The sequence below is a fragment of the Solanum verrucosum genome, unplaced genomic scaffold (genome assembly GCF_900185275.1).
Source record: "Solanum verrucosum unplaced genomic scaffold, falcon-dt-bn FXZP01000062.1, whole genome shotgun sequence".
In the NCBI taxonomy this organism is placed as follows: Eukaryota; Viridiplantae; Streptophyta; class Magnoliopsida; order Solanales; family Solanaceae; genus Solanum; species Solanum verrucosum.
This window is the reverse complement of record NW_026020477.1, coordinates 8,730,172-8,742,687: the sequence shown is the minus strand read 5'-3', so window position 1 is coordinate 8,742,687 and position 12,516 is coordinate 8,730,172. Positions and strand designations below refer to the sequence as shown.

The following is a 12,516-nucleotide window of genomic DNA, read 5'->3' as shown; positions in this document are numbered from 1 at the left end:
ATAATCTCTTGTTTTACCTTTAATTATAATTTATAAATTAAACTTTGACCATTTCATCTAAAAATATTTTAATTTCACACATTTATTTGCCATTGTCAAATAGTTAAATAACTTCTGAGTCAATTGAAACTAGCATAGGGTGTGTATTTAATGGCGCGGAATCAGAAATTTGACGAATGATATTCAAATTTTCTTCTTAGTTATAGTAAGGGTGTACGAAATTAAATACACACTCATAATAACTGATTAACATTTAACATCTATAAATCATATAGTTTTTCAGCGAAGTATACACCAGACCACTCTTCGCATAAGGTGAGATTCCATCACCCCATATTTCATTGTTATGTTGCAAAAAAAATTGTTGGTAACATTCGTAGCTCCCAGTAGGCGATGACAAGTTCCCTAATTAAGATCATCTCCAATCCACCTCTATTTTATTTTCTATTCTCTATATTTGGAGAATAAAATAAAGAATGAGCTCTCCATCCACCCTCCATTTCACTCTATTCTCCATATATATAGAGTTGAATAGTGGTTCTCCAAATTTGGAGAACTGCTATTCATATTCTCTATTTCATTTTTCATTATTTTGTAATTAACATATTATTTTTCATATAAGGTCATTAATTAAATCTCTAATATTTGTAATTCTTTTAAAATGTAAATTAATATTTTAAAATATATATTATTTTATATATACTACTTTCATCTCAAATTATTAATATTTTTATTTTTTAAAATTTTCGTCACTTTAATATAATTTGATTTATTATTAATTTTCACTACAAAGAATGCACAAAATTAAATGGTCTACAGTTGTTCAAACTATTTGTGATTCACGTTCCCAAAAGAAGAAATATTTCGCGATGAAACAAGAATCGTGCCGAAAAGATGTTGAACGTGCATTCGGAGTTTTGCGATCATGTTTTGCAATTATTGGAGGATAGTCACATTTTTTTAAGAAAGGAAGTGCTACATGATACTACATGTGTTATACTGCACAACATGATAATCGAGGATGAACGTGATCTTAATGCACCAATTCAAGATATCGTAGAGGCTCCAACTACAACGACAAAAATTGTAGTAGATGAAAATCTCCGATTTGAACAATTTTTAGCTAGATATAAAAAATTAAGGACAAAAGTGCTCATTTTGAACTCCGTAATGCGTTGATAAAGCATATATGGGAGCAACATAATAATCTTGAAAGTTGAGTATCTATGTAATGTTTATGCAATTGTATTTCATTAATAATTTCACTTTTATTTAAATTATTTGTTGATTTGTATATTTTATAATATTTGCTTACGACCTATGTTATTTAGAAATTTAAAATAAAATATAATTTTATATAAATAAAAATTTGAAAAAAGGGTTGGAGATGCCTTTTTTGTTTTTTACTCTTTCTATCAAGCATAATTCCTGGTGGGTACAACCTTAGAACCTGATTGAATATAATTGTGGGAAATTTTTTGGAGGTAGCAATTTCAAGAACATTGACAAATAAAACGCATTTGTGGAATACGATTTATGTATTGGTTATTTCAATACAGTTTGTGTAGATTTATATTATTATATTATATGGTTTTGTGTACATTTTTTTTGTTTTGTATTATGAAGTTGGTGATTTAAACTAGATATAATTGGAGAAATCACTATTTAAATTAGATATTATTGGAGAAATTAGCGTGATAATTTATTTATTTTTTAAAAAAGAAAGTGATCTCACATGTGGTAAATAAATAGTGTTTATGATAGACAAAAAAATGTTATCCGACTGATAGCTAGGTACCGTCCACCTCCAATTCCAAGATTACTTATTAGTCAATGTAAGTTCGATTCCCTTCCTTTACTGTGACATCGGTTGAAATTTCATGAAGAGTGTTTAAAATTTGCACAAAATCTTTTTTAACGAATAATTACTGTACTGAAAATTTTAAAATCAAACTATGTAATATTAATAATTTTTTTAATAAATAAATGTACCAAATATTAGAAATATATGACAATATAAAGTAGCAATGAAATTTCAGGTGAGATATGGAATCAAAGTTTAACTACTATCACTACACTTGGAGATAAAACTTAATTAAATTAATGTCTACACATCAAACCAAAAATTAGGAACAAGCATAGAAGTTTCTCATGGTTTATATAATTGCCTTTTTTTTTTTTTTTTTCTTTAATGATTACTTCCTCAATTTCATTTTACTTGATTCATATTGATCTGACACACTTTTTCAAAAAACATTAGTTAAAACAGTATTTTTTACTAAACTGGTTTTTTAAATGAAATTTGAAATCCTAAATTTGATTAGTATTATTTCATGTAGTTATTTAATACAAACAATAATGTAATAACACTTTCTTAATTTGTTAAAATAGAAATCAAATAAAATGAAACAAAGAAGCGAGTAATTATTTATTTTTGTCAAACTCGTCATCTTTGTCTTCTCTCAAGAGTTGTCTTGGTTCATTGGACCATTTGACTCTTGCTCTAGAAAAGAGAATATCTCATGAAATAAAATAATTATATTAAGCATGATGAAAACAAAGTATAAGCCAAAAATTCCTAATGCTTTGTAATTTCAGCTTGCATTATTCACTTTCTTGGTTTCTACTATGGTATAAAATAATATAATTAACCAACTAAGAATACGATGAAATTAATGAATTCTAACATCATATATACATTATATATTTTTTAGTGAGTTAATTTGTCATCGTCACACTTCATTTCTTTTTCAAATAAAAATTATCAAACTAGATGCCTTTGACCTAATTTTTTTCATCATGTGTTAGAATTAGGGGGATTTATGGTATGATATTAAAATTTTTGATTCTATAATTTCGATCGATGTTTTTTAAGAATATTATATTATTATAATATCAAATTAATTCAATATAGTTTATTCTTTAGGTTTGATTTTAATTTCGATTTTTCAAAAACATTAAAATTATATCATATTAACACATCTTGCATGTCCAAAAATACTTAAGGATATAAAGCCAAATAAATAAGAGTAGGGGAAGGCCGTTTGTAATTAAATAATGATAAATCTTTGTTACAATAGTATAATTATTTCTTCCAAAAGATTCTCCATTTTCATAGTTTTCATGACTTAGATTTCATTGACCAATATTTTTCTTGAAATATATATATATATATATATATTATGACTCACCTATTTCTTGGACAAAGACAAAAATTGACGGAAAAAATAACGCTGTCTGAATATTCTTCTCTCATAATTTCCCTCTATAATTCAGCTCTTGTTATGTATACTTCTTATGATATGTTGTTATCTCTTGGAATATTATACTTTTTCCCCCTTCAGTAACGGAGCCACTTTAAAAAAGAGATAGGGTACGTTCAGGAGATGTTTTTCAATTTTTTCATGTTTAGTTGGTTAATTTTTTTTTAAATAAGGAAAATAATTATTCTAGTTGAAGTAGAGAAAACAAAAAGTTTCATAAGTGATATTTCAGTCCTTCAAGATGACTCAGTTGGTTTGGAGGATGGTTATCCACATGAATGACCCGGGGTCGACCCCCCCTCAATGCCTTCTGAGTCGAGTTTGTCGCATAGGGCTTGCCTAGTGCGGTTTACATCCCTTGTGTGGTTTACAAGATATTACACAGTGCAGGGGTTTACCATGTGCACAAAGTGCTCACCCGAAAGGTAGAGGCTGTGACAGAGGTTATAGCAGTTGCGAATTACTACCATCTCACCCTCCAATACACCTCATCTTCAATTCTATCCTATAATCCCCATCCTGACCACCTTCTATAGTATTTGTCTATGTTATATACAAATGCTTTTAGAATAATTTTTTTTTTGTATTGAACATAAGAAAATAAGTAAGCAATTAGCCTACTTATTTTTCAGGAAAACATCTTCCATTGTATCAAACACACTTTTTTCATAAAGTAATTTTTAATTTTACCATATTTGGTTGGTAAAAACTTTTGGAAGATATTTTCTCTAGGAAAACAAGTACTTTGAATATGATTTCCCTAATGGAATTAAATAAGGTAAACAAGTTCCACAAGTAACATTCCACGTTAATTTTAATTTATCCTCTCATCCAGGGATAAAAATCTGGTCAAGTATAATTAGGTCAAGTAATGTTCAATGGCCTTATAGATTCATGTCATGTGTATTATATAATAATTTATGGTTGAGACCTATTTAAATAATATACTCATCTTAATAATAAAAACAACAAAGCTGTCAACTATTTTTATTTTGTAAAACTATCGAATAAAGCAATATTAACACTATTCTTTTAGTTTCTTTCTCTCCGATATCAACTATCACTATTGTTTTTTCTCCGATTATTGCATTATTTCATTTTCGTTACTACTCTTGCTTTTATTTATTGTGTACTACTTTGCATTTCGACTATCAAATGAATGCATATTTTCAATTGATTGGTATGGTCTTCTCAAAAGGTACGAGGTTTGGCGGGTAAAAAGTCAGGAAGTCCGCATATTCCCACCAATGTTAATTTTTTTTCTTGAAAATATTATCTTGGATACACTTAATTGCTTTATTTGACAGTTTTAAAAAATAAAAATAGTTGATGGCTTTGTTGTTTTTATTTTTAAGATGAGTATATAATTTAAAGAGCAACTTTCACATATACCAAACATAAAAATCATATTTGTATGTTATAGCTATAGTTTGCATAATTGCACTCCATAACGAATTTTATGTTTGCTATGGAGCTTTTGATTTGTATAATTCGCTACAAACATCCAATTTTATACAAATTGTTCAGTTTTGTATAAATTTATTTATACATTGTAATTTGTATAACTGTATTTATATAATTATAAGTGTATAGGATGAAAATATATGTATTTGTATTTGTATATACACTTTTCTCTCGCTTTATACAAAAACAAACGCATTTTATACATTTTATATCGAAATGTATAAAATGACTAATTGTATACCAAAAATGGCTAATTGTATATCGAATCAGATGGCAAAAAAAGGAGATGTTTGCTGCGAATTACAATTAAAATAAACTATGGCTATAACATTTAATTTGAATTAATAGTTTGCTATTTCATACAATTTTCCCTAATTTAAATGAATCTCAACCATAAATTATTATATAGTACACATGGCATGAATCTATAAGGCCATTGAACATTACTTGACCCAATTATACTTGACCCGATCTTTATCCCCCATTCAGAACACACCTCATCCACCCCACTCATATATATCCCCAACCCCACCTCCTACGATATTCGTCTAAATTATATACAAATAAATTTAAGGCTTTTGTACCAAATACAAAAAAAAAAAAAAAAAAAGTAAAAAAAACTCATTTATATTCTTAAAAATATTTTTCAATGATATTTTTTCCTTTCACATCAAATAGTTGGTGTGTTATGATTGATACTTACTGTGAAATTGTATCATATCAACTGATTTTGAACTACTGTTTTTATGTTGATAAATGTTGTCTTTAGCTACTAAATCACCTTCTAATTGAGATCTTCTACAAGAAATTTACAGTGAAGTGTTGAGAAGGAAAACAAAGGACCAATCCTCATATTAATTATTACTAAATTTACGTTGAGTAATTGTTAAGTAATCTGCCATTTGTCAAATGCACAAATTAAAGATGATAATGGACATGATTTGCATAAATTAGGCAAGATACCATATTCATAATATTTTTTGAAAATAAATTAATAACACTACAAACAGACAAATGAAAATAAAAATAAATTAAAATACAGCTAGCTATTAATACATGTTGTCCATTAAAAAGATTGAAATTCAACTCCATGACAACAATACAGCTTCCATATTTTTTGCAGATTTCAAGCACCTATTTAAATGCATGTAATGTACTAATTAAGAATAATATCATGTACTACTAACTAATTATTCCTTTAAATTCCTAGCTAAGTTATAACCTTTTTTAAAAAATTATTATTCCGGCAAATGAATCATAATACTTCCAAAAAAGATAACACAAAAAATATTATCAAATTTTTGTATATATAGGGTAAAAATAATTAAGACATATGATTTGATCGGATTATGATACATGGATAGTGATTAGAACTACACGAGGTAAAGAAGGACAAGACATGTGATCAAATCATAGGAAATCATGTGACAACATGTAAAGACGTACGATAATATTGCATCGAAAAATCTATGATATTTATCTCGTAAGAATCACATCGGATTCCAATATTGATATCATCAGAACCGTGAAAACACATGCCATCTTAATCTATTGTTTTCTTATCTTATTCGATTCACTATCTAACTTGTCTTTCAGATGTTAATCATTTATCTACTTAGATCATCAAAACATTATTTTTTTATCCTTAATTAAACCCCACCCTCTCCCCCACCCCGCCCAAAACCTCAACCAAACTTTAGTTAATTGAATAAAGAGGGGACAGATAGAGGGAAAAAAGAACTGAATCGTGTGTCAAGTGAAATCTTAATAGTTCAACTGATTCACTATCTGAACTTTCACCTATTAAACGAGGTTTTGACTATCCCACCTAGTGATACCCTCCCTCATTTTCCTTTCATCTCCCACATTTTTTTTGTAAAAAGGAAGAAGAATCGTACGTACATCAATATATACTGTTTGTGAGTATCGAAAAACTTGTTTAAGTTCTTAGTATATCTACATTGATGTTTTCACCGGTAAGGTGTGGAATAAACAAAAACAATTTCATGATATGATATTTTCAAGATTCTATATGACTTCTCTTAAAAAGCAAATTTATCTCAACTTTATAATTCACATGTGCCAAATTACACCTATTTATATTGGGAGATTGGTTTTTATTACTCATCACAAATATTATTTTTGTTATATATATATAACCCTTTTCATGATGAAAACTTAATAAACACAAGATATCTTTAAAGGGTGGTTTTCTTTTATTTCAAATTATTTTTTGGTTTTACATCTGGTGTCAGGTACCTGTATTGAAGTCTGACTAAATCTGGATTCGCGTTTGAAAGTCCCACATTTGGGGTAAAACTCTTCATAACAAAAGCGACTTCGTACTCTGACTGAAATTCGAGACCTCTGATTCATAATGAAAAAGTGTTTACCACTTCACCACAACCCTTATTGATTTTCTTTAGTTCTATTTCAAATTATAATTGATCATAAGAGATCATTTCTTTTATTTGATTATACGACGTATTTGTTTGGTTATCGGTTTAATTTACCAACTAATATAAGAAATAAAAATGATGTTATCTTATATATTTAACTTTCTTATAATTAGCTAGGAACTTAGTGAGTACGTAAATAAATAGAAATATGCATGCATGGACGAAATTACGTGTAGATGAACAGAAATTAATTAACCACAAAAATCCATACACAAGACTTCAAATCATAAGTTCCAAACAACACCGAATCAGTATATGATTACTTCCTAGAAGAAGACAAGTTTTTTTCTTTGGAAAGGATTCACAATAATGGTCCATCTTATGCAAATATTTCTAACCTATAATTATAAGGAGATTCAAGATTTAAAATTTATAAATTTTTATAATAATCTCAAATAAATCTATAATTATAACCAGTTTACAATTAAATCTATACATGATTAATATTTTTTGTAATATAAATATAAAATTTAAATAAAAGTTATTCAGTTCAAATGAACCACAATCTGTAGGTGGTAGGCTAGAACCGCTCTTGCCTATGAGGCTATGACCTATCAAAATAACTCTATAAAAATCTCTCTTACACATAAAAATAAAAACTTATTTTTTTTAAAAATAAAATAAATTATAAAGGGCTACAAAACTAATCGTACCTCGCATGTGTACCAAGATCGTAACTTCGAAAAGCTAGGATCCTAAATATTGAACCTAAGCCATCATGATTCTTAGTCATTTCATTGACCACTAGACCACACCCTTAAGTGCAGCTAAGATCCTATTTCTGTCTTGTTTGAACCCAAAAATAAAATAAAAAATTGATTGTTCAAAAGAATAAATTAACTGACATTTTAAAAATTTATTTCTCCACCACTACACCTAAATACGTGCATAATTCCTGATATAAAAAAAAATAATGTTCCTAATATTTTAAACTAATGTAATTAAGTAAATATAATTGACAGGATATCTGTGTTGTAGACATTAGATTAAGACTAGCTAGAATATTTGTTCAAAGGATCTACGTGTGGATTAGGACATATATATTACAGTATATATATCTCATTAAGCTAAATATATGATAATATATACCTGCCTCATCAATACATCATTAATTCATCATAATTAGTTTAATCTGTCTTTATTTTTAATTATAAACGTACATGAACTTTCTATTTGACTTAAATTAAAGATAGGTAGATATTTTCGTCGTTTTATGAAACATAGTCGTCCCTCGCATTTCACAAGAAATCTAAAATAGGAAAAGTAGTTTGAATGAAAATGGAATCTATTTGAGGAATATATTTGAATAAAATTAATAGATAATGACAACTTTAAGGTGAATTGTGCAACTACTATCTTAGACTTAATTAATTATGATAAGATTAATATAAAAAATAGAATAATGTAGGCATTTGGTAGAAATTAAAATTAAAGCATCTAGAAAGGAGGGGATGTGTCTCTTTATTTTCTTCTTATTATACCAAAAACTTGTCCATATGAGGACGGTAGGTCAGATATATAGTTTTTTTCAGGTTCTTTTTGTCTCTTTCATGTTGGCATCTTTTTTTGCTTTTCCTTCATATAATATTAATGTACAACAATAACATAATCAGTGTAATTTCACTATATTGTGTAATTTCATAATTTGAATATGAAAAAAAGAATTACTCCTATAAGATTCAAAATGACATGAAAATAATTCATTTATTTTTTAATGAATTGTTATCTTCTTCTTTTTTTAAATTTCCTTTTGATGATTGATGTTTGGTGTTGGTTTAAATAATTAAATAATCAATTAAATTGGTTTGATTTTGATTCTTTTAACTAATAATCGATCCAAACTGATTCGCGAACAAATTATTAATCAACAATTAATTTCGAATTTTGACGATTAAAACAAACAAATTTAAATTTAAAAAAATACATATGGGAGCCATTTCATGAAAGAAAAAAAACTAACCATCTTGAAATTGAACACTTATTTATTTTTCTAACAAAAAGATACCCTTCAATCCTTCGTATTAATCAAACACTTTATACCTTCCCTCTTGTCCTACTAGGCTTGTCACAAAATGACAAGAAAATATTTTCCAACATAATTAAATCCTCATCTCATATTTTCCCTTATATAAAGCTTGCCTAATAATTGTTCATTCCTCAAAAAAAAAAAAAACCTCTTTACATTTTCCTCAATTTATTATTTATTTTCTCTTTACCAATATAACACAATTAGATGGGAGATATTGTAGATCATGAGGAAGAGTTCTTGAGTCTTAGACTTGCTATAGTCAATGATTCATCATGTTGTAATCATATTAATAAGAAGATCATCAAGAAGAGAAAAAGGAGGGGATTGATGATGAATTTCATCAACACTTGGGATTTAAATGAAAGTAATTGTGAAGGAAAAATATTAAGTCTTTTAGAGTTGAGAGAAATGATGCTAAAAAATGATGTAAAGAAAAAAGGTCATATTGTGGTTGAAGATGGAAAAGGTCTACACCTAATCCATTCATTGCTTATTTCAGCCACATCAATTGATGAAAATACCATAGATTTAGCTATTGAAAATCTACATGAATTGTACCAAAATGTTACCTTACTTGGTGATTCAATCCAAAGGATGGCTGCCTATTTTGCTGATGGATTAATAGCAAGACTATTAACGCGAAAATCGCCATTTTATGACATGATAATGAAACCACCAACACAAGAAGAAGAGTTCTTGGCTTTCACTCAATTCTACAAGGTTTCTCCTTTTTACCAATTTGCTCATTTCACAGCTAATCAAGCCATTCTTGAAGTCTTTGAGAAAGAATTAGAATATAACAATGGATTATTGCATGTTATTGACTTTTTTGACATATCTTATGGATTTCAATGGCCTTCTCTTATTCAATCTCTATCAGAAAATGCAACCACATTGAATAGAATCTCTCTCAAGATCACTGGATATGGAAAAACAATCGATGAATTGAGAGAAACTGAGACAAGACTTGTTAGTTTTGCAAAGGGTTTTAGAAATTTATCTTTTGAGTTTCAAGGGGTTTTAAGTGGATCATATAAACTTAGTAACCTAACAAAAAGGAAAAATGAAACATTAGCTATAAATTTGATGTTTCATTTGAACTCATTAAGCACTTATTCCAAGATTTCAAAGACATTGAAAGAAGTACATGATCTTTGTCCTTCTATAGTTACTATAGTGGAACAAGAAGGATGTAAAATCCCTCAAACTTTCATGCCAAGATTCATGGATTCATTGCATTATTTCGCGGCAATGTTTGATTCATTAGATGATTGTTTACCTATTGATAGTATTGAAAGATTGAGTATTGAAAAAAAACCATCTTGGGAAAGAGATCAAGAATGTGTTGAATTATGATGAAGGTGGCAACAATAATAATTCATCAAGATATGATGATAATGAACAAATGGAGACATGTAAAGGGAGAATGGAAAGCCATGGATTTTTAGGAATTCCATTGAGTTGTAAGAACATAATGCAAGCAAAGTTGCTTATGAAAATTAGAAGTTATTCTAATTCTACAATACAAATTGATGGAGGAATAAATGGAGGGTTTAGGGTTTTTGAAATTGAGGATCCAAGAGCCATTTCTCTAGCATGGCAAGATAGGTCTATTGTAACTGCATCTGCATGGCATTGTGTAATGTAAAACCTATTCTAACATATTATTCAATTTTTATGACAAGGGAAACTCGCAATTGCTACACTTTGGATGCATACCGGGTAAAATCCCGCTCCTATCAATTCTTTTTTCATTCATATTGTAATACTATAGAGAGAGACTCAATTTTGGCCCTCCCCAACTTTAATTAATTTTGAGCTTCTTCAAATCTTGAAAATAATTATCTTGCAAAGATTAAAAATATTTTGATAACAACTTTCAAGGCAATTTGATCATTTTCAGTAATAAATATATCTCTATATCCCATAATATATTGATTAATATAATTTTTATTTACTTTGAATAAATATTTGAAAATTTGTGTGCCGAGAGGAGATTTCAAAAATAGCAAAGACTTGAAACATAATGAGGCAAAAATAGCTAATGTTTGCTAATTACCTAATGTTTCTATAGTTTGAGTAGCTACTCAGGTCACGATTTGTATATCTCACGTGACTATTAAATATATATACAAATTATAAGACTCTAAATTTAATTAATAATAAATGTGATAATTTTTTTTTAAAAATCCCACAAATCAAGTAATGAAGTTTGAATCACGCTCCTCGACCATTAGTTCAATTGTTGTGATATACAAAGCATACACTTGAATTATAGTATTACAACTGAATTTTATAAACTCATATAATAAACTGAAGTTAGGGAGAAAATGAATCAATTATAGTATTACAATATAAACTCATACAATCAAGTGAATTATAACATTACAATTGAATTCTATAAACTCATACAATCAAGTGAGAAAATAAATGAACATAATATTACTATTGAATTGTATAAACTCATACAGTAAACTGAATTTAGAATTGAATCATAGTATTTACAGTACAAACTACTAATGTAGTATTCTAAATTAGTCAGTTTTTATATTTGTTAAATTTCAGTAAGAAATCACTGAATCGGGGTGAAGAAATTTCAGTTGAAATTGTATATCAACTAAAATAAGAAAGGAAAAATTACTTAAAAAAGTTTCTTTTAATAAATAATTACTGATTTTAGCGATACTTTTTATTTATTACTATTTGTAGCAATATATAGCAATACTATGATAAATCTGGAATATGTATTAAAAGTGAATTATGTATGCAATATATATGTGTTATAAATGTTCTAAAATATATTATGCTTGTTTGGTAAGAAATTGACACATTGTATTATAAGTGTATTAAAATGTGTGATAAATGTATTATTTATTAATAAAACTTGTATTATATGTGTTTTATAAATTGTTCTATGTAATATGTATTAAAATTGTATTATAAGCGATAAAGTGAAAAGAAAAATGTTATTGCTATAAATGGTAAATATTTTCTTAATATAGTATAAGAAAAATTACGCGGTTAAGTAAACTTATACTACCTAATTACTCATCATAATTATAGTTTGCTATAATTACCAATCGCGACTAACATTATACATTAATTACGTGGGCTGACTTCGAGTTTGTATAATTAGCCACGTTTGTATATGTGTAATTCACCAGAATATACAAATACATATGTATAATATACAATTATCTAACCGATATACATATACAATTCACCTCTCTCCCACTCTCTGCCCTCTCTCGCTCGCCTCTCTCCTCCCTCTCCCAATCTCGCTTGCCATATATACAAATGT

At 27.7% G+C, this 12,516-nt stretch overlaps 1 protein-coding gene across 1 annotated transcript; it reads left to right on the top strand.

Annotated features, from left to right (window-relative positions):
* The first annotated feature begins 9,419 nt into the window (after positions 1-9,419).
* LOC125809311 (GRAS family protein RAM1-like) lies at positions 9,420-10,863 on the top strand. Its single transcript, XM_049488972.1, is given in 2 exon segments — positions 9,420-10,526; positions 10,528-10,863. Coding segments are annotated over 2 exon segments (1,443 nt in total).
* The last annotated feature ends 1,653 nt before the right edge of the window (positions 10,864-12,516 follow it).